General features: G+C 34.5%; 1 protein-coding gene and 1 long non-coding RNA gene across 3 annotated transcripts; one reads left to right on the forward strand and one right to left on the reverse strand.

Annotated features, from left to right (window-relative positions):
• Window positions 1–1,053: 1,053 nt before the first annotated feature.
• Window positions 1,054–14,690, forward strand: LOC102664532 (uncharacterized). Of its 2 annotated transcripts, XR_005892390.1 has the most exons (8): window positions 1,054–1,618; window positions 2,982–7,158; window positions 7,246–7,342; window positions 7,467–7,747; window positions 7,878–7,945; window positions 9,807–10,640; window positions 11,303–11,358; window positions 14,446–14,645. It is a non-coding gene; the product is annotated as an uncharacterized lncRNA (long non-coding RNA). The 2 variants fall into 2 exon arrangements; XR_005892391.1 differs by lacking the exon at window positions 9,807–10,640 and having other exon boundaries at window positions 14,446–14,690.
• Window positions 14,691–16,532: 1,842 nt separating this feature from the next.
• Window positions 16,533–23,192, reverse strand: LOC100812239 (probable methyltransferase PMT5). The gene is made up of 9 exons (XM_006583887.4): window positions 22,208–23,192; window positions 21,542–21,677; window positions 21,087–21,327; window positions 20,088–20,310; window positions 19,757–19,914; window positions 19,334–19,637; window positions 18,174–18,306; window positions 17,158–17,363; window positions 16,533–16,936 (listed from the first exon to the last, which is right to left on the reverse strand). Exons 1-8 carry the CDS (start codon window positions 22,741–22,743, stop codon window positions 17,214–17,216), a joined length of 1,881 nt encoding a protein of 626 aa, XP_006583950.1. The 5' UTR covers window positions 22,744–23,192; the 3' UTR covers window positions 16,533–16,936; window positions 17,158–17,213.
• Between the last annotated feature and the right edge of the window lie 4,712 nt (window positions 23,193–27,904).

Below are 27,904 nucleotides of genomic sequence, written 5' to 3' on the forward strand. Positions count from 1 at the left end.
ATTCTTAATAAATAAATAGTTTTGAACATATAAATTATATTTTGAATTTATAATAAATAATCTAAGTTAAACATATAATTTATTTAGTTCATGTACTTGTCGTGAATTCTCAATTTAGTTTTTATATGTTAAACTTATTAAATCAATTATTATATGTGTAATTTAATTAGTTCTAAACTTTATTAGTTTTGTTTTTATTGTCGTTAACTTCCTTAGATATTCTTAATATGGTTATTATACGTGTAATACAATTTTAATTTGATTCATATAGGTAAGAGCCAAATTAAGAATGCACTATAAATATAAGAATCAAATTAAGAATGTGTAATGAAATTAATGATCATTGTATACTGATAAAGACCAAACTAATAATGTTTGACTAATTTAATAAGTTTTTAGATATAGAGATCAAATAAAAAAAAATGCATGACACGTACAGGACTATATGTCATGGGTTGAAATTACATGTCCCAAAATCTTGTCTCCTTTCCTGTCCCTCAAATCATATTGCACTACATCAAATAAAATTTTACATGTTGGCAATTTTAAATTTGAATGCCCTTAGAACACAAAAACAAGTGTCATTATGCTTCTGACTCCTCTTCACTTTCTGAATTTCTCAAAACATGAGTCATTTCACTGACTAGTGAGCACAGTTGTGGAACCCAGTTTGATCCGGCAAATTGGATCGGTCCAATCAGAATTCGATGACCTAATCGGATCGGTTCTACTATTAAATTGATTATGCAATTGACTCAGCCAGTTAGATACCGGATCCTAGTTGGACTGATCAATCCAACCCCGCCGGTCTTACAAAAAATGGACAATCTCTAAGTCGTTTTAATGTCTTATTATTATTAATTATTATTTTGAATTTTGAAATATGGATAAACTTTTATGACTCAAATAATACTAGTTATATACTTATATATAATAAATACACATATAATTTTAAAGTTTTAATATATACCGAATCAAACTAGATCAATTAATAATTCACCGGTTGGACCATTAATCCATTATCTCCATTGGATCAATGACTAGACCAGATTTCACAACATGCTAGTGAGTACCCCATCCCCTTCTTCTTGGCCCACCTCTCAATTTGCCTGCAACACAAATTCCTTGTTCTCCACTTACTCCCCCTCTCTATTCTTGTTTGTTTTAATTGATTTACTTCACACTCATGGGAGAATTCCCCACATCGTAGCATACGGGGAAAGAGAATTACAAGCAAAGCAACAACACTGGTTTGTCAACCTCAAACACGAGAAGCCGCAAACACGTTTTCCATAAGAAGCAACAATTTCATGGTCGACGATGTTCAACAACATCAAAATTACCATCCTCCAAATATGGGAAACGTACAGTTTAATGACCAGGAGGTCTCAGTAGGTATGTCTGTAAAGGAAGGAGGTGTTGATGAGGAATGAGAACACACAGATCGAACTTGATGCACCGATATGGATTTGGCGAGCTAGTCGAGATTCAAAAATTGGTGGGTAGTGGAGATGCGAAAATTGATCCATGAGAAAGTGGGTTGGAGAGGCAGTAACAGCGAGAGGGTTATCGAAAGAATAAGGGAACAAGAAGAGGAAGGATCTCTCTGGCGACCAAGGTAAGAAAGTTAAAATATATGTAACAATTAATGCTGACATGTATAATTTTAATTCACCTGGCATAAGATTATTTATGGATAGATAGGGAAGAAGATAGGATTTTGGAGGATTTCCGTCCGTTAACAATGTGCTACACACTTAAAGGGAGCAAATTAAGAATGTGTTGAGAAGATAACACTTGAAGTATAATGATAGGAACAAAACTGATAATATTTGCATGTATAAAAACCAATTTAGTAAGATTTTATACATAGAGACCAAATTGAAAATCCGTGACATTAAAAGGGTCTAAATTATGTGTTTAAGTAATACAAAGTTATTTTTAATTATTCATAATTTCTTTAAAAAAATCATTAAAATTCAATATAATGTTATGTTTGATAAAACATTTAAGTTAGTCTTTATTTTTTTATTGCATAAAAAATTTGTTTGTTTGTTCGGTAAATAAATTTTTTGTAGCTTATTGATAATTTTTAACATTTTTTGAAACGCTATTTAAAGTATCATTTTTTAAACGTTAGTTTCTAGTTTTTTATATATTTTTTTTTTTATCCTTAATATATTTATATATCAAAATTTCTAATAAACATTTTTAAAATAAATCATGATTTTTTTTTGTCATTTTATACTTTTCAGTTAATTCAAGAGCTAGTTTTATCAAACACTTATAATTTAATAATCAAACACCTATAATTTAATAAGTTAACTTTTCCTAGCTTATTGAATTATAAGTATTTGGTAAAATTGATTGTTCTAGTATTTTAAAAATGTTACTTCAAGTAGGGTTTCAAAAAACACTAAAGCTATTAACACTACAAGAAAAATCGTTATTATCGATAGAATATTTCCAGGAATGTATTTCGTTAGAAATGTTTGAATTACCAACGAAATTTACTGAGGGATTATATTTCGCCCGAAAATGTTTGAATTACCAACATATAATTTTTCTGTGGGAAAGTATAAATTACTGACGAACGTTTACCCAGGGATTTTGTTCTGTCAGACATTTAAAAATTACTATTGGATTTTACCCATGAAATATGTATCCATTGGAAATTAAAATTTTACACAAAATAAAAAACCCAACCCTAGCCAGACTCTCAATCACTCACGTTTGCCCTCATTGTCGTCACACGCTCACGCCCACGTTGCCGTCGCATGCTCACTATTGTCGCACATCATCATGCCGTCCTCTCACCCGTATTGTCACGTCGCTGTCGTTGAGCCCACACCACCATTCCACACGCCGCCGCACACTTATTGTCGTGCTCATGCCAGCTGTTTTGTAATTTTTTTTTACTTCAATTTCTTTTCCTTTTTTACTCACCGACTCACTTTGTGTCTGTTTTGCGCATGTCAAAGAAGTGGCTTCAGCTGAAAGGAGAAGAAATGCCAAGCTCTCATTTACCTTTTAATTGGTTGACAAAAATGGTTGTTTCAAAGTTCAAGAGGTAAATCAATATGCTCTCTTTTCTATCTTAGCTTAGGGTTTATTGTCCGTAAGTTTGAGGATGATGTATATTACTTTGGTTGATAAGTAACTGCATCATGCATATCTAATTTTATTGATGAGTGTGGACACATGAAGCTCAAGGTTTCCTCTGGCTGCGGCTGCAAGGAGAAGAAACTAACCTTTTTCTAGTGTGTTTCGTCTAAATATGTTATGAAGTGACATTATGAACTTCACTAGTCTTTTCCCGTGGAATATTGCACAGGTCAAGTGTGTTGTCTATGCTTAATACATAATTTCAAACACAAGCAAATTGTAATATATGTGTAGAATCAATTGTCTTAGAGCTTATTTAAGCTTGCTGAAAATGAACAAAACTTGCAACAAATGCTTGTATGAGTTTGTGAACTTCATTGTTGCTTGTTTGTGTTTTCAAAGGCACGGTAGGAATGGCATTGTGGTTCAGGAAACCCATGGCTTTTGCACATATGAAAATTATCTTAATGTCCAGCTATTAAACTTGCTAACTAACAATATTGAAGGGATAAAATAGTTAGAATGTTAAAAGAATAACTATGCAAAATAGTAAACTATTTTATTGTTGGCCAAAGGAACCCTACCTGTGCCTACAGGGAACATGAATGTTTCGTCCGAAGGTGGAACCCAACCTCAGGATGAGTGGATGGTGGTTAGGCGCAAAAATCGTAATGGATCATTGTTAGGAGCCCAAGAACAGACCCAAGAGTTTGAGGACCCGGGAGAACCTCCAAGAACAAAGTAAGAGAAAGAGAGATAGTTATTTTCTTTCTTGTTTCTTCCTTGGTACAATCAAGGATATATATAGCTGATTACAAGAGCTAAATGACTAAAAGGCTAAAGGATAACATAACAGAAACAATAAAAGAAAGCAAAGTAATAACAGAAATCGTAAATGCAATAACAGAAAAGTTGTTTTTCCTAGCCTCGAGCCTCAGCACTAAATCCAAACAGATTCTGTTAGCGGATAAAATCGTCCAAGTGCCTGGGTATTTTGATATTCCTATTGGGCCTTCTTATGTTGGTTCCTACTTCCTGCACACCCATCTATCGTGGCACTATGCCTATCAATCATCTAACCAAGAATGAAATGATTTGAAAATAAATGCCAATAATTCAAATTAGACCATTGATAGGAGATAGATGATGGGCAATCCAAAGGCTTCTTTATTGGTGGAAAGTCCATGGATGTTGGGCCACCTATCAAGCACGTGTCCAATCCACAACGCCCCAAGTTCGATATGAAGAATAAGCAACCTCGAAATAAGAGTATTGTCCCAATACAAACCATGATAAACAATGCTACATACTATAACAATCGATACAATTTGCCACAAACCTTTTAACATCTTCGCGGAACCCTGCCCAATGGAAGTTTTTCGATATGTGTGGCAGGGTCTTAGTGACTCCGGCGTGGCCCCCTATCGGAGTGGTATGGTATTCAACAAGCAATATAGGAGCAATTGGGATATCCCTTGGTAACCAAATTCGACCAGAGTGAAGCACCAAATCCTGAGAAAGGGTGAACTGGGGATGTTGCTGGGGATTGTCTCGAAGGGATTGACGCAGAATGCGATACTCCTGGTTGTCTTCCAACTGCTGACAAAGTTCCTCCAGGAAGGTCAAGGATGGCATTGAGAGGATCATGGACAGGGATGACTCAGATTCTGGTAGGCGGGACAGGGCATCAGCTGCTTGGTTGTGACTACCGGAGCGGTATTGAATTTCATAGTCATAACCTAATAATCTGGCCAAATACATATGTTGCTCAGGTGTCTGGATTACCTGAGTCAACAACTCTTTAAGGCTTCTATGGTCCGTGATGATGATAAAGTGATGGCCAAGCAGGTACTGCCTCCATTTCTTCACGGCGATGGTGATGGCACATAATTCACAAACATAGGCTGAGGCACCCAAGAGCTTGGAGGTAAACAGCTTGCTGAAGAAGGCGATGAGGTGTCCTTTCTGGGATAAGACTGCACCCATCCCTACTCCCGAAGCGTCGGTCTCAACGGTGAAGGGCCTAGTGAAGTCTGGCAAAGCTAAGATAAGGGCAGTTGACAGAGCTTGTTTGAGGTTGTCAAAGGCGGCCTGAGCTTGAGGAGACCATTGGAAGGATTCAAGGGTGGTAACTGCTACCAATGGTGCCGCAATTGTCGCATACCCTTGAATGAATTTCCTGTAAAATCCGGCGAGCCCGAGGAAACTTCTAACTGCCTTGGTGGAGCATGGAGGAGGCCATTGTTGAATGGCGGCAATCTTCGAAGCGACCTGTTCCACCCCCTGTCCGAAAACCATGTGGCCAAGGTATTCCACCTGTGGCTGCGCAAAGGAACATTTGGTTAATTTTAAAGCAAATTTATTGTCCAACAACACCTAAAAAGCTGTTTGTAAATGGTGTAAGTGAGCCTCAAAGGAGGGGCTATAGATCAAAATATCATCGAAGAAGATGATAATGAACTGCCAGAGATATGGTCTGAAGAGCATGTTCATGGTGGCTTGGAACGAAGAGGGCGCATTGCATAGTCCAAACGACATTACTTTAAACTCGTAATGGCCGTGGTAAGTCCTGAATGCGGTCTTATGTATCTCATCTTGCTACATTCTTATTTGATGGTACCCCTGCAACAAATCAAGCTTTGAAAAGCATTGGGCGCCTCCTAATTCATCAAGTAATTCATCTATGGTGGGTATGGGGAATCGATCCTTGACAGTGATCGTGTTCAGAGCGCGGTAATCCACGCAGAACTGCCATGTGCCATCGAATTTACGGACGAGCAACACCGGCGACGAGAATGGGCTCGTGCTGGGTTTGATGAGCCCTTTTTGCAACATGGAGTCCACCTGAGCTTCTATCTCTTGCTTCTGATAGTGGGGGTAGCGATATGGGTAGACGTTCACCGGCAATGAGTGGGGAAAAAGATGAATATGGTGGTTCGTCGTTCTTGCCGGAGGCTAGGTTTGAGGCTGATGGAAGAGGAGCTCGAAGTTACGGAGAAGGTGTTGAATCTCCAATAGTGGATCAAAATTGGTGGGGCTTAGCATAGGGTCAGTCAACATCGTTATGTGGAAGTACGATGTGTCTGACTGATGACGGCAAATCCGACGAAGTTGATTGTGGGTAAGATAGCCTAACTGTGTTTCATGTTCACCTTGTAGCACCACGAGGCGATCCTGATAAAAGAATTGCATGACCAAGGTGTTATAATTGGTAAGCACGGGACCCAGCATTTTAAGCCACTGCACACCGAAAATAATGTTAGCGCCTGAAATTGGGAGTATGTATAAATGGAGGTTAAAAGAAGTGTCCTGAATCTTGACTGAAACATCTTCACAAAGGCTGGTGCACTCCAAGTATTGGCCGTTGACAACCATGACCCACAGGGGTGACTCTGTCTGCTGGCAAGGTAAGCCCAACTAAGTCGAAACCTGGGGCTGAACGAAGTTGAGAGTACGCCCGTCGTCAACGAGGACAGTGACGTGGTGGCCGGAGATGAGGCCCGTCAATCACAATGCTTCTGGGGCCAAATGGCCCAAAAGGGAGTTCCGGCTGATTTGGGCCTGATATTGTGATGGGCTATCGGGTGGGTCAAGAGCCGGGTTCGAGTCGCCTGGTTCTATATTAACCCACGAGGGTTTGTCTTTCTCCACGATTAGGAGAAGAACCCTAGTGGCGCAGCGATGCCCTCTGTGGTACTTCTCATCGCACGTGAAACACAAGCCTCACTCCCGGCGTGAGGTTAGCTCTTCAGGTGTCAGGCGGCGCACTGGTGGTGGCTGGGTACGGGGAGGTGACGGCAAAAGTGGTGATAACGCGGGGGGATGTCCTGGCGGAAGGGGAAGTGGTGGAGGACGTGGGCGAGAAGGTGGACGATAGTCTGAGAGCTTCTCCTCTTGGAGGCGAGCCAGGCCGACGGCCTAAACCAGGGTGAAAGGCTGATGCGCTTGTACCTCGTGGTGGATCTCCGGGGACAGGCCTGAGATGAAGCAAGCCAAGAGGAATGGCGATGGCAAGCCGATTATCCTATTTGCCAAGTCCTCGAACTCCGACAGGTATTCTACTACTGATCCCTTCTGTGTTAGTTTGAACAATGTGCCTGTAGGATCATCATACTGAGATGGCGCAAACCTCGTTTGCAGGGCTTGTAGAAATGCTGGCCATGATGTAAATTGAGCGTTGCTGGTCATGTACTAGAACCAAGCGAGAGCTCGACCTTCCATGTAAAAGGAGGCTATGGTGAGGCAATCCTTTTCCGGTGTGTTATGATATTCAAAGTACTGGTTGATCTTAAAGATCCAACCAAGTGTTTTTGTGCCATCAAACCTTGGAATATTGAGTTTCATTTTATATGTTGTTGCAGGTACAGTAATGGAGTTGGAAGGAATGGGTATGGGGTTGGTTGTGGAAGGAGAAACAGGGGTAAGGCGGGTGAGGATGCCGTCCAGTTTCAGAGACATGTTGTGCATGGTGTCTCCTAAACGGGCAAGGACATCAGCGAGGTGGGGAGGATTGGGTGAGTAAGCTATGGATGACAATCAACGAGAGCACCAATTGTTGGGAACTCAGAAGCTGGTTTTCGAGGAACCAGGGACCTCCAGCACAAAAGATAAAGGAAAGGGAAGAAGACAACTTAATAGGAAGGTAAATTGTTATTTCATTTCTGATCCTTGCTTGTTATTTACATTGCTATATATAATACTTCCTAAAGACAGAATGATTCTTAGAAAAACATTGCAATAGCGGATTTGATACTCCTGTCCCCTGCTAGCAGACCACGATCAAGCCAAGGATATTCTAGAAGTTGGCCTCACCACACCTTCCTCACACGTAGTCGTTGAGGTAAGTTGGTTTTGTGATTTTTCTTTTGGGATTCTTTTCTTCTTGCACCCCCTGTTTAACTATATTGCTTCCTGCTTCCTCTGTTGTTTCCTATGTTGGTTGAAGGTTCGTATCAGTGTCACATTCGTGACTTAGTTAAATTACATCACCCTTTTATTTTTCTTCTCTATGAAACTCATGCGCCTTTTAGTTGAGTGGATAAATAGTGGATGCCTTTTGGCTATAAACCAGTGTTTGTTCAAGAAGCTCAGGGCCATTCTAGGGGAATATGGGTCTTATCTTGTATTCAAAATATTCAATTTGTGTTGGTAGATCAATTCACTCAATCCGTTACTTTTCGTCTTCAGAGAAGGAATGTCAGTTGGTTTTGTTTTGCTAAATAGGCTTCTTTGAACCCTATTGCTAGGAAGCTGCTCTAGGATCATCTTATAGACATTAGAATTTTATGTACTGGTCTGTGGTTGATGTTAGGTGATTTTAATGAGATTCTTACTGCTCAAGAGGTCACCAGGGGAGTCTTTTCTATTTTATAGCTCTCCTTTTTACTGATATGATGGATAACTGTAATATGTTGGATATTTAGTTGAAAAGGGGTCCGGATAGGTGTGCCTCTTTTTCTCATGATCTTGTTGAGATGCTTCCAACTCAAACCTCTGATCATCCCCTCATTTCGAGTTGTTTGAAGGCAAAAAGTAAGAAGAATAAATTTAATTTTCATGCGGCATGGGTCTCCCACCCGGATTATAATGCATTGGTGGAAGCTAGTTGGAATCACTTCAGGTAATATATAGCATAAACTTGATTAGATTAAATCCAATGCTCAGGATTTTAACGAAAAAGTGTTTGGTAATATTTTTAAAAGAAAAAGGAAATTGGAGGGACGCTTGAGAGGCATTCTTAGGGAGTTGGATTTGGCTTATGATAAACAATTAGAGAATTTGACGAAAGACTTTCTGCTTCAATACAACCAAGTTCTAGCCTAAGAGGAGATGTTATGGTTCCAAAAATTCAGGGAGCAGTGGGTTAGGTATAGGAATAAAAACACAAATTTTCCATACTAAAAGCATTTCTCGCCGAAGGAGAAATAAAATTATCTGCCTTGATATTGGTGGCATCTAGTGTATGGATGAAGAAATTTTGAAAACAGAAGTTGTGGCTTTTTTCAAAATAATGATCAATGCCTTCCTTACTCCCTCTCTTTGTCTAATATTCCTCAAATTAATGGGGACTTGCATGATGAGTTGCTTCTGACGGTTATAAAAGTGGAGGTTAGACGAGCTCTTTTCTCTATGAATCGCTATAAAGCACCATGTCCAAATGGTGTCCAACCCATCTTCTATCCTACTTATTGGGATAGTATTTCTTCTCATCTTTGGGATCTAGTGTCTCATGCTTTCACTTCAGGTTCCATTAATCCAAGTTGACTGAAACTCTTAGTGTGCCTATTCCTAAGGCGAATTCTTCTATTTCTTTAAAAGATTTTAGGCCTATTAGTTTGTGCAATGTGACCCTTAAAATCATTTCTAAAGTTTTGGTCTATTGTATTAGACCTCACTTAGATAATCTCATTGGTCTGCTGCAAAGAAATTTTATCCCTCAATGGGGGTCTTCAAATAATGCCATTATTGCTCAAGAGATTGCTCATCACATGCATAATAAAAAAGGAAAAATTGGGTATCTTATGCATAAGATCAATTTTGAGAAGGTCTATGATAGAATTGATTGGGACTTTCTGAAATTAACTCTTACTGATTTTGGTTTTCCATAGAAAATTATTGACCTTATCATGAGTTGTACTACTGAGGTCGCCTTATCACTAAAGTGGAATAATGAAGTTATGGATCAATTCCATCCCTTGCAGGGCTTACAACAAAGGAACCTATGTCCCCTTACTTGTTTGTTTTGTACATGGAGAAATTGGCTCTTATCCAAGAGAAAGTGGATGCTCAGGTTTGGGAACCAGTCTCTATATCAATATCAAGACCTAAAGTCTCTCATTTGTGTTTCTCTAATGAATGTCTGCTTTTCATCAAGGAAACCTCCTCTCAAGCTATGTTAATCAAACAAACTTTAGACGCTTTCTAATTGGCAGCTGGGTTTAAAATTAATATTCAGAAATCCAAGTTCCTTCCATCTAAGAATGTTCCAAGGGCTAAAGTTGAGAGATTGGATTCCATCCTTGGTTTCACCCATACATACAAGATAGATAGGTAGCTTTGTTTTCCCATTCTTATTGGTAGAGCAAAGAAGTCATATTTCAGCTTCATCATTGAGAAAATTCAAGGGAAATAGGCGGTTTGAAAGCAGAAGCTCTTGAACCGTGCGGGGTGAGCAACTTTAGCCAAATGAGTTATCTCGACCATTCCTACATATGTAATACAGAATTGCTTGATGCCATAAGGTATATGAGATCAAATTGACCAAATTGTTCGTGGTTTCATCTGGGGGAAGCCCACATCTAATTGGGTGTCATTGGAAACAATAACTATATCGGGAGCTAATGGTGGTTTAGAGGTTCGGACGGCTAGAGTGGCAAACATTTCCCTTCTAGGAAAACATATTTGGGATATGATTCATGATCCAAATAGACTTTGGTGTATGTCTTCAATAAAGGATTAGATGATTTTAGGGCACCTCTAGAGGAGTTGTTTGCTGTCTTACAAAATAGCCAAAAGGAAAGTGCTACTGCGCTCGGGTATGTTGCCGTTCTCCTTATTATTATAGTATACTTATTTTGCTTTCTCTATATCCATTGTATTGTTTGTGAATGCCAATATGCGAATTTGTGAAATTTGTGGATTTTTTTTGTATTCTTCCAAGTTAAAAGAAAATATGTCAAGTCATCGGAGAATGTTGGTATAAGCAGTGTAACTATGAGTATAGCAAGAAAACAAGCTGAGGTGGTGGCAGTGCTAGTTACCTAATTAAAGATGGGAATGTCTCTTAAACATTCCTAGTTCAAACATTAGCCCTCTGTTTCAACTTCCTGCATGAAGGTAAAAAAAGAAAGGACTATTTCTTATTCATTGGTAGCCAATAATAACAAAAGAAAGATCATATTGAAAATGTATTTGACTCTGAATGAACTTTATAGCTACTTGCAACTTGTCCATTGACCTTCTTATTTGGCTCCAGTTCTGATCTTTCTTGAAGCCTTCATACATAATTTTTAGACACTTATTTTAATTAGATACTTGCATTGATTACAATTAATCAGTGGCTCTCTCTAATGTGTACATGAAAACAGAAAACAACAGTTTGTTCATTAAATTTCTTCAAAGTGAAAACTGTTAGTTTTTTCCTAAGTTCATTAAGTGTCTAAATATGTATTTTTCTTCTTGTCTCTTCTTTTAATAGGCATCGAATGTTGGTTTATCTCAAGTACTGCTTTATAGGTCTTCTCATCCCACCAGGTAATATTTTTCCCTGTTCTTTAATCTCTTTATTTATTTGTATTTGTTTTTTGCTTTAAAACAATTCCAATAATACTTCATAGTGATGATTCATCTGTTATTCTATTGAATATAATTGTAGGCCGCAAAAGTATTCCTCCCACACGCTTACCATCTCTTAGAAGAGAACTTGTAGAGTTTTTGTTAAAAGACTCCTATACTCCGAAATCACATACAGTTTCAGACTTTGTGTCTAGACGACCCTGCCTGAATCTTTATCTTCTCTTACAGCCAATAAACCTATATAGGAAGCAAAAAAGGAAAATGATAATGGCACTGAAACTCAAAATGCTTTGGTTCAGATTGGCAATAAACCTATAGAGGAAGCAAAAAAGGAAAATGTCTAGAACAATTTCAAAATATCTATTTTTTAAAATTTAAATTTTGATTAAACAAAATAATCTTATGCATGAGATTTATTGCCAATCTGATTTTTCTTCCTTTGGACCATCAAATTTTGTTTTGAAAAGGAAATGAACTATGAGGTGATTGGAAATCAAGTGTCCCTTTACAATCCTTTTCTAGGAGCATGGATAATTATTATGCATGTTGGTGATTTGTGTTGGATCAGGTGGCCTCATAATAATTAAGAAAGGGGGGTTGAATTAATTATTCCTAAACATTTACTAATTAAAAATTTACTATTCTAAGACTTTTACTATGTTGTTAAGTAAATAAATAGTAGAAAAGAAACTTAACCAAAAGTAAAAGCGGGAATTAAAATGCACAGCGAAAATTAAAAGAGTAGGGAAGAAGGAGACAAACACACAAGAGTTTTTATACTGGTTCGGCAACAATCCCTGCCTACATCCAGTCCTCAAGCGACCTACGGTCCTTGAGATTTCTTTTCCAACTTTGTAAAAATCCTTTTACAAGCAAAGATCCATAAGGGATGTACCCTCCATTGTTTTCTTTGAACAACCTAGTGGATGTACCCTCGACTAGAACTGATCCACAAGCGATGTAAAGAATGAATAGCACAAGTTTTCAAGGTTTAGAAAATCAGAAAACTTTAGAAATCTTTTGACAAAGGAAGAAGAAGAAGAAGTTCAAAGAGATTTAGAAATCAATGTGGAAAAATTGCTTGTGTAAAGAATGAATTGGAAAAGATGGATTGTGAAATGCAAAACAAAGCCTTGCTTTTATAGACTCTTCATGTTTGGTCGAGAGAACCATTAGAAGGGTTATGACCTTTAGAAAATCTTAAAACCAATTTGAAAAGGTCAAAAACTATTTGAAGAGTTACATCTTTTGATTTGTTCAGAAACTATCACTGGTAATCGATAACCAAATCAGTGTAATCGATTACACAAAGCTTTTTTTTTTGTGAAAGGATGTGACTCTTCACATTTGAATTTGAATTTCAACGTTCAAACACACTGGTAATCGATTACCGAAACATTGTAATCGATTACAACATTTTGAAATCAATTGGAACGTTGTTGCCACCATAAGGTCTCCCAGCATTTGGATTCATTTGGTGCTCTAGTCCTTCTATTCGCCTGTAGAGCTCTTCATTGTTACGGTTCAACAAACGTTGTATTTGTGTAGTCATCGCTTCCAGTAATAAGCGCTGAGATCCGTCCAGTTGATGATATACACCACCATTGTCACCAGCTCCTGCCATGATTAAGGAACAAAGAATTTTGCAATAATTTAAAAAAAAAAGATTCAGGACCTCACCACACTATACTCACGTGTTTCTCTCTTTGATGGTAGTTCACTCGTGTTTTATGCTCTCAATATAGGCTTTTGTGTGATGTTTTCACTCTTGCCTTTTACCACTCACTCCCTCTTAAGTTCCTGGATGAATCAAATTAGACACACAAGGTATATAACAGGAAAGACAATTTAATTATCACAGACTGTGTAGTAGATTTAATTTGGATAACAAATCAGATTTGATTTTGGTTAACAGATTAGACTTGATTTGGATTTAGATTTGATTTGGATAACATATTAGACTTGATTTGGATTGCAGATTGGATTTGATTTGGATGACAGATTAGACTTGATTTGGATAGCAAATTGGATTTGATTTGGATAATAGATCTGATTTGGATAACAAATTTTGATTTGATTTGATTTGGATAACAGATCAAATTTAGATAATAAATAGAATAAACAAGGAAGATAAAAAAATAAGATAATAGATAAGATAACAGATAGAATAAAAAAGATTTGAATAACAGACTTGCCAAACAAAAAAATGTCTCTAACTGCCTCAATTTCGTGTTCAAAGATCAAACACCCACTTTTTTTTTCTTTTCTTCTCTTTTTTTTTTCAAAATTTCTACAACTTTTTTTTTAACTTGAAACAAAACTCAAATAGATTTTTTTTTGGACACAAAATCTGAAAGAAACAAGAAACAAGAACAAGAACAAAAACGTGACAAGAACTAGAACAAGAACGAAACAAAGACACAAACAAGAACACAACAAGACGCAAACAAGAAAACAAATAACAGAACAAGGACAAAACATGAACCTGGACAAATTACAAAGAAAGAAAAAAAGAATTGGATAGGATAGAACCTGCATCAAGAGTCGAAGCTCTGATACCTGATGATGTGATCCTGACTAGGAGCGGATTGCTTGATACAGGCTACAGAGATTTTGGATGACGCCACTTCCAGTGAAGGAAGATAAGTCAGGGTAGACGTCACAAGGATTACCTTGATAAGTTTGAGATTGGTTCAACAAGGAACCCAGAGAGAAGCTCTCACCAAATTTTATGAAAATGCCAAAAGTTTTCTTTATTGAAAACAAAAGCTAATACTTATAGTGTATCTGAACAAAAAGATAAAAATAGACATGAGCCTTCAAAATAATTTGGGCCAAAAAAAAGATTATAAATAAAAAATTAGAACATATTTATTATGGGCCTTCAAATTAATCTAGGCCTTTAGCAACAATTAATAGTCTTGATAGTGACTCTGCCTCTAGCCAGTTTTAGGATTCTCATCAGTTTATCTTCTCTCTTTTAGTTTAACTTGGTTTTTTGGATGCATAGGACATCATTATCCTTGATTTCTCTATGTTATACAGAAAACTACTTTCACAATCGGACAGGACATCACTATTCCAGGTAAGGAATGAGAGTCCTACTCAATTGTATGATGTAAATATTTTATAGAAAAGTTATTTTAATTTCTTATCTAAGTATCTTAAGTATTATTTTGAATAGTGAAATGATTGTATGACCGAGTATGATTGGAAGAATGTTGCCAACACAATACATGCATATTATAACCTAAATTTAAAATGGGTCTAAAATCTTAACCGGAAAAAAATATCGTAACTACAATGTATATTTGGTTGCAAGTCAATCCTCTGGAGAAATGCTTGGAGCACCCAACATTTTTAATGGTACACTCAGCAGTTTTTTAAAATACTGAAAATGTCCTTATGGGTATTTTTTGTTATAAATAACATATTAGCTTTTTCATTTCTGCAACGTCTTTTTTTGTAAAACCGCACTCCCTTAGTGTAACTTGCTTCCGTTAACGTCCTTTTGTGAGTGTTTGTTGTCACCAGTAGTGTAAGTGCGTCGTTTACGGATATACAGTGAAGTTCGGTAATTCGTATGTTTTGAATTTTTTAAAAAATTATATTTTATTTATTTACAAAATTTGATAATTAAACAAATTTGACATTTAACTGAATGTTGTATTTAGATGTTTATTACCGTAATTAATAGTTAAACAAATATGATATTTAATTGAATGATGCATTTAGATGTTTATTAAAGTGATTGAAAATTAAACAAATATGGTATTTAATTGAATGATATATTTAAATGCTTATTACAGCAATCGATAATTAAAAAATTTTGGTATTTAATTAAATGATGTATTTAGATGTTTATTATAGTGATTGAAAATTAAACAAATTTGGTATTTAATTGAATGGTGTATTTAGATGTTTATATATGTAAAAAAAATACATTATTACATCAAAATTAATTGTAATAAGGTCAAAAAATGCATTAGTAGATATATGTTAATAATGTATTTTTTTACATATGTAAATTTTTATTAAACCTATGATTTTTATTTACAATTTATATATGTAAACAAATTAATTATTAGATAAAAATTAATTGTCACAAAATTTATTACGTAAATTTACATGTGCATTAAATATATATTAGAAATTTTAGTGTTATATATAACGATATTAATTATTTTATAACATAATTGATTTATTAACTTAATTGGTTGGAGTATCGTGCTAATAATGAAGGTTAAGGTGTCCCGACTTGGATGCCCAAAACAATAACACAAATATGCGCGTATTCCTAGCTTCAATGTTAATTTGGCATTTGAGGTAACTTTTTAAGTGATTTTGGTTCAACTTAACACAAAACCAAATGCACACTAATTAGGAAGTATTTAGTTGAAGGAAAATTTTAGTTTCGGGAATCTATTGTTTTGTATTCAATTTGAAAAAATATTTTCAGAAAATATTTATTTTCAGAATGTTTTAAGAAAATCTAAAGTGGAGAGAATGAAAAATTGCGATATTAAAAATTATGTAAAAATATTAATAATAACAGTAACAAAAATACTTTTACAACAAAATTTATCCAAATCTATAATTTGATTAAATTAGTTAAAAAATTATCTTATTTTATGCACAAGAAATGTTATAATAAATTATTTATAAAATAGTGTTTTAGCCAATAAAATATGTAGGATAAATTTAATCCTTTCAAAAACAGTTTAGTTATTAAAATTAATTATTTTCTCAAAAATGAATTGTTAATAATAACTATTTTGGATGTACTCGCGTTTGGAGAATGTTTCAATTATGAACTTATGTTGACTTGATAGTTCATTACTTTTCCAAATTATAAATAGTAATAACTATTCTAGATTTACCTCCCATTTAGTTATTGTAAAAACTACATAACTTAATTTTTATATTGCATTCAAGATATATAAGAGCAAGAGAATAACCTTGCCAAGTTAAAAATATATATTTTCATAAATTTTCTCTTATTTTAAAAATAATAAAATTTATTTTAAAAAACTCTTGTATGATAAATAAAAGATATTAAAAACTTTAAATAAAAAACAATAACAACAACATAACTTTACCCCACTAGAATTAAAGTTTTAAAATAACAAACCGAACGACAATATTTTATCATTAGGCTATTTCTAAACGAATAAAAAAACATGCATATCCAGACGAGGGGAGTGTTAGGTACCTATCTCCACTTCATTCTTGAATTACATGATCATTCAGATTCTTTCTAAAAAATTTGTGATTGTTCAACAGAAGTGATAGAAGTCCAATGATCGATAAAGACATATTGAAGTATAAAAAAATAAAAAAAAAGAATGCTAACAAGATATTAGAAAAATGAATGACTACAAACTTAGACCAAAAAAATAAACTGTAACTAAATTCAACATGAACCTTCGCAATCTACAGCTTTCTCAATCATCTGACCCGGTTGTGGACAAGATTGAAAACGTCAAGGCTCTGCGCATTGTATATACAAAGATGTGCCAACTAAACAATCCATTCTCTGAAATTGCACAATGACAAAATATTCAGTTGCATGCTGTAGGTGATTTCTATTCACGAACTACTTCAACTGATTCAGGCCATGCCTCCTATCATGAACATCATTATCTATCCAATGCATCTAAAATGCTTATTTTATAGTACTAAATTAAATGCTACCCACTTTTACCAAAGTAAGATGTTACCAAATACAATGTTTAGAAAAAGGATTCGAGGAATTACCAGAGAAAAAAAATTGTGTTCATTTGTCATGGTGAGATATACTTGAGCTCCATCAATTATTTTTTCACAAATGGTTTCTGGCAAACAAGTAGCCTCTGGTCACTGCCATTCTGAAGATCAACTATCCTTGCATCCCAACGTACCTGTGTTGCAAACATGCGAGCCATCTCGATAGCTCCCATTGTATCAGAAAGAATGACCCATCCCTACAAAATTGATGCAACGTAATAAAAAGTTAGGCTTCATTGACCATGCCAATATACTGAGACTGACAACTACTTGTATTCAGATGCACAAATCCAATAAATTACTACCTTCAGTCTTATATATAGGAGCCCTTTAAGCACTTCACAATACTTGGGGATATTAGTTCATTTAATTAGTGATATTAAATCTGTCAACAATTTGTTTAATTTTTTCACAATTATCCTTAAAATTATTGGGATATCATCTTTTATTCTCTTTCCACCTAATTAATTAATGTATCTACACTTAAGTGATAACATTTTGCTTTCTATAGGAAATAGCAAAGTGAATGATAGAGATAGTTCTGGCTAGTGATCTTCCCCTATTCTCATGAGAATCCAAGAAATTAATTCCCTGCACTCGTCGTTCACGGACCAGAAAAAAATATTGAGTAACTAATTAACTATGGGCATTTTTTAAAAGAAAAAAAAATTGTTAAAGACAATTTAAAAGAACCATGGCAAACTTTCCAAGAGATTCCTATAATAATGATCACGGGTAGTATTTCATACGAGCATCACAACAATATTGAGCATACATCATTAGATTAAATGACTGAAAAAGAATTGTATAATATCTACCAAGATCATCCTTTCTGGAGGATATGTAAAAAAAAAACCTAATAAAAGGTGGAAAGGAAGAGGAAGGAAGGTGCCAGATAACTGTTCTGCTATCTCTTTTTTTTTTAAAATGTACATTGTACAAAAATCAAGGATGAAACCTTCCTGCGCAAACAATCCTGAAAATGAATATAAACAGGGGCATCATACCTCTGGACGCAGTATTCTATCCATCTCCAAGAATAAGTCTACCATGCTGCACCTCTCTGAGGAGAGATGTGAGATAAGTCCATATGCATGAAGCATATCATATGTTCTGGGGTAGGTGGGGAAAGGTTCACACCTGAAGATTGATATCAGTTGTCAGATACAAAAAAGAATTATCTGAAGCTCATATGCATTAACAGAGTGAACTCCGAACAGGTAGATGATGTTCTTTAGAATTGGGTTTCACAATAAAACTAAGTCTACTTTCAAATCCAACAGATCAAGTGCATGCATGTAACCTACATTCATCTTCAAATTCATTCTCAAAAGCAAAGCAAAATAAAGAAAGCAAGGGTGTGCTAGACATAAAGGTTAAAAGGTAAAGGTGAATATTAGGTATTGAAATCTCAGTATTGAATGTATCTCATCTTTGGTATATTATGCCTGTTTGTTTAAGCTTTTAAGAAATTAATTTTAAGAATTCATAAAAATAAAAATAAAATTATTTACATTTTAGAGATTTTATGAGAAGTAGAGATTAGCATTTGTTTGGTTACAACTATAAAAAATATTTTTCATTGTAAAAGATAGTTACAGTTAGTTCTTTTTTTTTCCCAAAAGCTACTCAAAAAAGCTTCTCAAAATAATAAGAAATTTGATTTTAAACAAGCTAAATATTTTTAAAAATACTTTCTTTTCAAAATAAAAGGTATTTTTCATGAAAAATAACTAAAATCAATGGACTCTAAACTAATAAGTCTACATTAGCTGAACTAATGCCATTTAATAATTTACAAAATAATGAATTGATGAGGTATTATTTTGTACATATTTTACAAACATCACTAAATCCTTTTCAATGCAGAAATTTTCATACTCAGCAGTAAAAATATCATGTACGTATATCTTTATAAAGTAAATTAACTAAAAATTACTGTTACTTTCCCAACTAGCATACACCACTCTTCTGTCATTTTTCATAAGAATGAGCTAGGGTAAGTGAAATAGATCTATCAGGCTTTAGTGGTATTATCAGTTTATCACCCTCAAGCTCTACAGTATTTCCTTCATACCTTGAATAAATTTTTCAGTATTTGGAAACATTGTTTAGATCACAGTATCACACACAACTTGCCTAGATCGTCAACAAAAAAGCAACTTACCAGTCATGCATGACACCAGCAAAACCTCTATCTAGTATAAGAGGAAGTGCATTAGAAGCCCTTGCAGGAACAACATTCATGACCCACACAGACTTTTTCTCCTCCAGCAGGGCAGCATTCAAACCCCCAAAATTAGCACTCATGTCCATAACATTCCGGATCATGTTATATGGAGGCAATGGATCTTCATCTCCAGGTCTCTTCGGATGGTCAGAGAAAATTAGTGGTGTAAGTAATGACCAATAATTGTTAACAGCTGATCTCCAATATTGGAAGTCTTCATAAAATTCTTCAGGCTGAACTCCTGCAATAATAAAAATAAATTCATGAAAAGGCAAAGCAGTATAAAAAGGAAATGAAATTTAGAGGGGAAGAAGCAAGGAGAAAAACATAAGCAGAAAGCTATTAAGAAACAATACTTTCCATGAATTTTAAGTTCAGCTGAACTCAATTCAGATTCAGAAGATCTGTTCTGTATTGCAATCCAGCGCTTGCTAGAGGTCCCACTTATACATGGCAGAAGAGGCCGATAGTATGACTGAGTATCGTCTCCTTTACACACTTGTATAGTACGCTGCTTGCTGCAATTAAAAAACAAATATCATTGAAAACCTATAGTTATAATAGGAAGTGTTCAATGAAGCAAACCAATAGCAGAACTAGTGATAGTTGATATTAGTCATCTCAAATAAACAGTCTATTGACAATAATTATTTATCATTTACATCACCCATGTTAATACAAATATCCTTACCGAGATGCATAACAATCAATATCAGCGGTCTTCTGCCAGATGAAAGTTTCATCTTGCTGAGCTAAAAGAGTCCAGCAGAGTTGTTGGGTCAGCCCTTCCATTGGGTTTGCCATGATCCTTTTTTTCTCCCGTGATGAACCCTGTGGCCTGCTTGTAGGTGAGGTTAAAACAAAATATCCTCCAGGTTTAAGAACACGGTCCACTTCTATAAGGAACATCCCATCTGCAGAATGAAGTCAATGTTAGAAAGCAAAGGACAGCAGTTCATAGAAGTTAAACGATATTCACAATGGTATAGAAAAGTCATGGAACTACAGAAAAAGTATATGGAAATGGTAATACATATGGAGATAACGAAAGAAAAAGATAAAAAAATGGGTCAAATTCTCATACAAACATTTCAGACACCTATTTCAGCCATTGATTCAATAGGTGACAAACAAATTACTTAAAAATGAATTAGCAACCAACTTATGACTATATATAGGCCCACTTTTTCTTGTGTTGAAATTCAGTTAAATCATAAATAATGGATGTAACAAGGATCTGACTTCTAAACATTTGATTATAAATATTATTACATCCCAAGGATCAATTATCCCATAAACTTAAGATGTTAGATGAAGGCCAAAAATGGTTTTTATATCTCTAACACAATCGACTGCATTTGTGTCATTTTAATCATTGATGATTTGGTCACTAATTTGACATTTGAGTATGTGACAAATAACCTAATCATACCTATTTGGACTCACAATCTACAACACCAAATATTGTGCACCTTACTCGGTCTTCTCTCTCATTTGTCATTCATACAACATTTGAACAAATACAAGAACTTCACTCTCAAAAATACACAAAGATATAATATGAATCTGTTCATCAACATGTAAGTTATACTATGAAAGACAGATAGAATTTTATAATGCCTACAACTACAAGTAAATCACTCTTTTTAAGAATAAAATAGTAATTAATGCTCATTAAATGTATAATTACTTTTTTCAACCCACATAATGCCGCACTGAGCACAGTGAACCATGTCATAAGATAATGATGGATATGGAAGCTGTCTTGAGATGAAGTTGCCAATCATAGCAGGAAGACCTCTCTCAAGAGACAATTGAACCTGGCTACCAGTTGCTTCATATGCCGCAATACAGACCGCCATTATTTTCAGTGACAATAAATGAGCTCCAAAGCTACCAAATCCACAATTAATATCTAGTATATTTCGAATCTGTTATGAAGTGATTAATATACATCAGTCATATATATTATGGAAGAAAAAAACCTGGTCCTTAACGAGAATTATTAAAACAACATAGGCACCTAAATAACATAATCTTTCATAATGCAGGGAACTATTTTGCGCAAACCCTGTCCATGTAAAGCACTATAGTTCCCCAAAGAACAACAATTAGTAACTAGGCCTTGGTGTATGTAAGACTTACACCAGCTTGGGGAAGCTCAGTGTCACTTCCTAACCCTATCATCTCCGCAAGTTGGCGAGTATAATCTTTCACGCTGTTGAAGATCATACCATCCTCTGCATGAAAGGCAATTTGGTTCTCTTCTAGTAGCATCAACCTTGAGAAATCGTCACAAAATTTTAGAAAACGATGCGCAAAGTAAAAAAGACTAAAAACAATCAATCATGAATCACAACAGAGAAAAACCAGACAAAAGCTACATTACTTTCATTCAATCAATTACTCCTTTATCCCCGCAACCCCCCATAAAATATTGTCGCAAATGCAGTCAGTGCCCTTAAAAAGCGGAAAGTTTTCATTAAACAATGACATTAATGCACATCTACTGTGATTTTTAATGTGAATTCCAATAAAAGCTTTCTATTTTGAGTTCCTCATGACCCTGGTTGGCAAGACCCAAAAACTTTCTATTCACAGTCAGTAGTTATAACTACTAATAAGGGTTTTAAAAACTTGCAGGAGAGGCTTCTGCAACCACAGCAGTGACATACTCATAATTTCTGTGATATCAATATTTCCAATGCAACTACAACCCCAATTAACCAATTTAAAACCATGGTTTTATTTTTATCCAAAATGATGTCAATGTCAATTTCCCAGCCTAGCAAGTAGCAACTAAGGAAGCACCTTTTGGTCATACTTCCAGACGAAAGAAACTGATCTTTGGTGATCTTCACATTTCCACTCCATATAACGTCTCTCCCAGACGGCCACTGTAAGGGAGCCTTGTACTCCTTCGGAGGCCGAACCAAACACTTCTCTGTTCCCTTATACACCTCGCAATGCCGATCAAACTCCTCGCCCTCTTTAAACCCAGCAATCAAATTCGCAGACACGTTGTGACACGGCACGAAATTCTCCCTCTCCTTGCCGCAAAGCCCGACCTCCTTCTGCCGCGCGCCGCCGCCACCGCTCGACAAGGTCCTCAGCTCCAAGTAGCCCACCGCCGCCTGCTCCTTTATCCTCCTGTAGCTCGTGTAGATTAGCGATTCCGCGGTGGTGGTGCGAGGCGAAGAACCAACGGCGGTGTTCAAGGACGAGGACGAAGAAGAACTCAAAACTGCTATCAGAGCGAGGAGGCTTATCAAGCACAGGATCAACCAGCTCAGTGGCGGCTTAGGGCCGATGACGAAGGACTGTTTCTTCAACCACGAGCTTCCCATGTCCGAAATCGTGAGTCACGCGCAGATTCTAAAACGACGCTATATTGTGAACTCCGTTGGCGTTAACCCTAGCTTTCCGACCATAACAATGTGAATCCTCACTCTCGCTGCGAGCATTGAAACGGAAACGCAGATGCAAACGCTGAATCGCCGAAGTTTCGTGCCACGATCGAGCAATGCTGATCGGAGGAAACAGCGAGCGAGCGAGAGAGATCAATCGGATCGCCGGGAAAATTTGAATTTGAAAACGCGACGAGGATCCGATCGCGCGTGGATTCGGAGAGAGGAATTATGGTTTTGCCCGTGAAGAAGAAGAAGAGAGTGTGATCGATTCAGAGAGCAGTGGATTGATTCCGAAACGGTGAGAAGAAGAACGTTGTTTCGGTTGGGTCCATATTATTTGGATTGCGACATTTACTTGTTTTCAAAACAAAGTATTTTCTTTTTCCTTTTTCTCTTTCTTACTTTATTTATATTCCTCTCAAATCTCAATCATGCATTATTAAACAGATTCAAAACAGCATATTTGTATCTTCTACTACTGTTTCTCTTCCATCTAAACTAATTTAGAAAAATAAATGTAATTGGATCTAACTGGTTGAATAAAATTTATGAATTATTATAAATTTTTTATACTGTTTCCAAATTCTTACACGTCAACAAACAAGAAAAACAAATTATTACTCTCTCAAGTCTCAGTTAATGGCGTTGTATACTTTTGGAATTAAATTACTAGCATATAAAATTGATGTCTTCCTAATCGAGCCTTCATTAAAGAATCAATAAAATATAAGTTTTATTGAAAATTATGTTAAGATTAGCATTGGAAATCGCATTAACAATAGGGACTATTTGTTTTATAGACTAAATTATAATCCAGGGATTGATATTCCAGGAAAGGCTATTAACAAAAATATTATTTTCATCAACATGTTTATTAGTAATTACTTAACATTTTTTTAGAATTTTAAAATTTATTTTAATTAAAAAAATCAAAACAAATAGAATAAAACGAAAGTGTGAAGTTATTTTAGACAATTATTACTAATATCATGGGAATATAATATTCTCATTTATTTTCCAGAGGTAAACGGACTTGTTTAAATTAGATTTGATCAAATTTAAATAAGTTGGTTTAAGTTGATTTTCTATGGGGAAAAATGAAACCCAAATCAAATCAACTCATTTATAAACAATTTGGGTTGAGTTGAGTCAAGGAGTCAATACATTTAATTTTGTTTGTTCTTTTTAAAACACAATATTTTTTATAAGCCAAAGTTTTTATTAAATAAATCAAACATAACTATTTCTTGTTAGATTTTTTATTAAAAAAAACTTTGTAATGCTATCATACTCCACTCCAATGACTCATATCTATCTATCTATCCATCTATGGGAGATAAAAAAAATTAATAATATCATATTTGAGATAAGGATTTTTAATAACCATGGTGAAGATGTGTTTCAAACACTTTTTTCTATGAAAATCAATGGGTCATTACGAAGTCTATTTTTTGTAAATAGACCCGAAATATTTTTAGAAATCTATTTGAAGTGTCTTCAATCAATAAAATCCTTGTTGCTTTGATCTTGAAAATTAAAGATGCAGTGATACTTACTCAATTCAGGTTGATAAGTCTTTGTAATCAATAGTCACTAGTATTTGATTTTTTTAATTTCGAAATATATATTATATATTACATATAATAATTATTATTATAATTTAATAATTTAACAGGTCAATGAATCATGTCAACAATCAACTTATTCAGATATTAAAACTAATGATCCAATCCAAAACTCAACTTGTTTTATTAATTTGGTTCGAATTTGATCTAAACATTAGATCAATTTGGATTCAAAGTGATCTACAGTGACTTACACCCCTATCTATTTACATGAAAATAAAAGGCAAGAAAAATCATGTGTAATATATATTCATGGAAATAGATCGAGCATGTCTGAGAATAGTATTCTGTAACTTGTAAAAAATATAGGAATGATTCATTCCTAACTTATATTCCTGTGAATAAATTTGTATGTCTTGAAACAAATACACTCATAATAAATTATTAATCAATTCGTATTGTTTATAATAAAAAAATGTTTAATTTTAATTTGTTAACTAAGATTCTGGTTTCATAAAAATAAAAACAAAAACTAAGATACTGATTGGCATTGGCATTAAATTTAAATAAATAGAGTCATAAAACCATCAATAAATAATAAATAAGGATCCAAGTTCTTCGTGGAGCTCAAGCATTAATGACAAATTGACAATGAAAGGTATACAACATTAATCCAACAGCTACCAAATGGAGGCAACTCTATTAGTTGCCAGCCATGCACGAGTTGAAGACAAAGAATATGGATATATCCAAGTTCTTATTTTAAATGTAAACTTAATTTGTATTTGCAAATTGATTTTTTGAGTGCACACTCTCAATTCATATTTGAAATAATTTACTCGACTCAATTCAATTCTTTTCTTATTTCTTTTTAAAAAATCTGTTAAGATTATGATGCTTAGTGTTTTAACCACTTCATTTATTAAGTTAAAGAATTAATGTGCCCGTAATTATAATTTTGAAGTTTTTAATGTTTTGTTGGACCAATTTTAATACTTGTCCTGCTGATAAATTTTTTTTAATACTTATCCTAATATTTTTATGGGGAATTAATGCATTTCCATTTAGGACTATATGATCTGTTCCAAGGCATTTCAATTTTATAGAATAGTTGTACTTGTGAACGGTACAAAATCGTAGGTACGTATATCCATATCTAACTACGACAGCAGCATGCATGTGTGATATGACATAATATACGATATTATAGCGTTCAAAATTCATCACGCAGCAGGCATGTATGACATGACATAATATTTGAAATAATATATAATTTTCTTACCCCAAAATATTTCACAATAGGAAGTTCACAATTAATATTTTAAAATACTAAGATTTAATTATAAAAAGACTAACCTCTCACAGTAAATATTTTTTGATAAATGAGTTTCGGAATTGAATTCGTCATTAGATGCTTAAAGATGTGTTTGGTGGGAATGAAAAAAAAATACATATATATCTATATATATATATATATATGATAAATATTATAGATGAAAATAGACAAGAAAAAAAGAAATAAAATAAATGAAAATAAGTAAAAAAATGGAGTAAAGATAACAGTGCTTGATTTAATTAAGAAAAATATAAAATAAACAGATAATAGAGAAATAAAAAATAAAATAAAATAATATTCTTCAATTTTATGCCACTAGAACCATCAATGGTTATTTTTTCACTTTTTTAGTCATTTTGTAGATACTTTTTGCTCCTTTTTTTTATACTTATTTTTACTTTACTAAACACTTTATTTTGTATCTCCTATTTGTTGGATCGAGTGACCTCAGAATAATTAAGAAGGGGACATTGAATTAATTATTCCTAAACCTTTACTAATTAAAACTCTTAAGGCTTTTACTAAATTGTTAAGAGAATATGGAGTAGAAGAGAAACTTAACAGAAAGTAAAAGCGAAAATTAAATGTACAACGGAAAGTAAAATAGTAGGGAAGAAGGAAACAAATACACAAGAGTTTTTATATTGGTTCGGCAACAACCCGTGCCTACATCCAATCCCAAGCGACCTGCGGTCCTTAAAATTTCTTTCAACCTTATAAAAATCCTTTTACAAGCAAAGATCCATAAGGAATGTACTCTCTCTTGTTCTCTTTGAACCTAGTGGATGTACCCTCCACTAGAACTAATCCACAAGAGATGTACCCTCTCTTGTTCTCAGTCAAACCCAAGTAGATGTACCATTTACTTGTACCACAAAGGATGTACCCTCCAATGTGTTAAGACAAAGATCTCAGGCGGTTAAACCTTTGATACTTTGTGAATGGGGATACAAAAGAATTCTCAGGAGGTTAGTCCTTTGAACACTTTTGTATAAGGGAATGAGAAGAATCAAAAAGAATTCTCAGATTGTGTCTTATTGAATTCGTTGACAAGGGAGAAGGGAGAAGGGAGACACAAAAGAATTCAAGCGGTTAGTCCTTTGTTCTTTTGGAAAAGGGAGAAGAAAGACACAAAAAGAATTCAGGCAGTTAGTCCTTGGCGAATTCTTTTTGGCAAAGGGAGAAGAGAATGAAAAGATGAATAACACAAGTTTTCAAGGTTTGAAAAACCAGAAAACTTTGGAAAGCTTTTGGTACAAAGAAGAAGAAGAAGTTCAAAGAGATTTAGGACTTTGTAAAAGATTGATTGAATAAGTGTTCAAGATACTTAAAATGCAAAACAAAGTCTTGCTTTTATAGACTCTTCATGTCTGGTCAAGACAACCATTAGAAGAGTTATGTCTTTTAGAAAAACTTAAAAACCAATTTGAAAAAGTCAAAAACCTTTTTGAAGAGTTACATCTTTTGATTTTTTCAGAAACAATCACTGGTAATCGATTACCAAATCAGTGTAATCGATTACACAAAGCTTTTATGTGAAAGGATGTGACTCTTCACATTTGAATTTGAATTTCAATGTTCAAAGGCACTAGTAATCGATTACCAAAACATTGTAATCGATTACAGCTTTTTGAAATCAATTGGAACGTTGTAAATTCAATTTGAAAACTTTTTCAAAAACATTTTGCTATTGGTAATCGATTACAGCAATCTGGTAATCGATTACCAGAGAGTAAAAACTCTTTGGTAAACATGTTTTGTGAAAAATCCATGTGCTACTCAGTTTTTGAAAAATCCTTTTTATACTTATCTTGATTAAGTCTTCTCTTGATTCTTGAATCTTGAGTCTTGTATCTTGATTCTTGAATTCAACTTTCCTCTTGAATCTTGAAGTGTTCTTCAATCTTGAATCTTGAAGTGTTCTTCAACTTTTCCTCTTGAGTCTTGAAATGTTCTTGATTCCTTCTTGAACATCTTGAACTCATTCTTTGATTGACCTTTGAACTTTTTGTCATCACCTTTGTCATCATCTTTTGTTATCATCATTGTTATCGTCAAAACATCTTTGAATCACTCTTGATGAGTGTTAGTGACATACTGCCGGGCTACAACAAAAGACCTGTAAAAAGAAGCATCCTGCAGTAGATCAGACCTATATTTGGAGAGGTTGCAACTTGAGACCATTGGTCAAGAAATG

The sequence above is a fragment of the Glycine max genome, chromosome 7 (genome assembly GCF_000004515.6).
Source record: "Glycine max cultivar Williams 82 chromosome 7, Glycine_max_v4.0, whole genome shotgun sequence".
Lineage (NCBI taxonomy): Eukaryota > Viridiplantae > Streptophyta > Magnoliopsida > Fabales > Fabaceae > Glycine > Glycine max.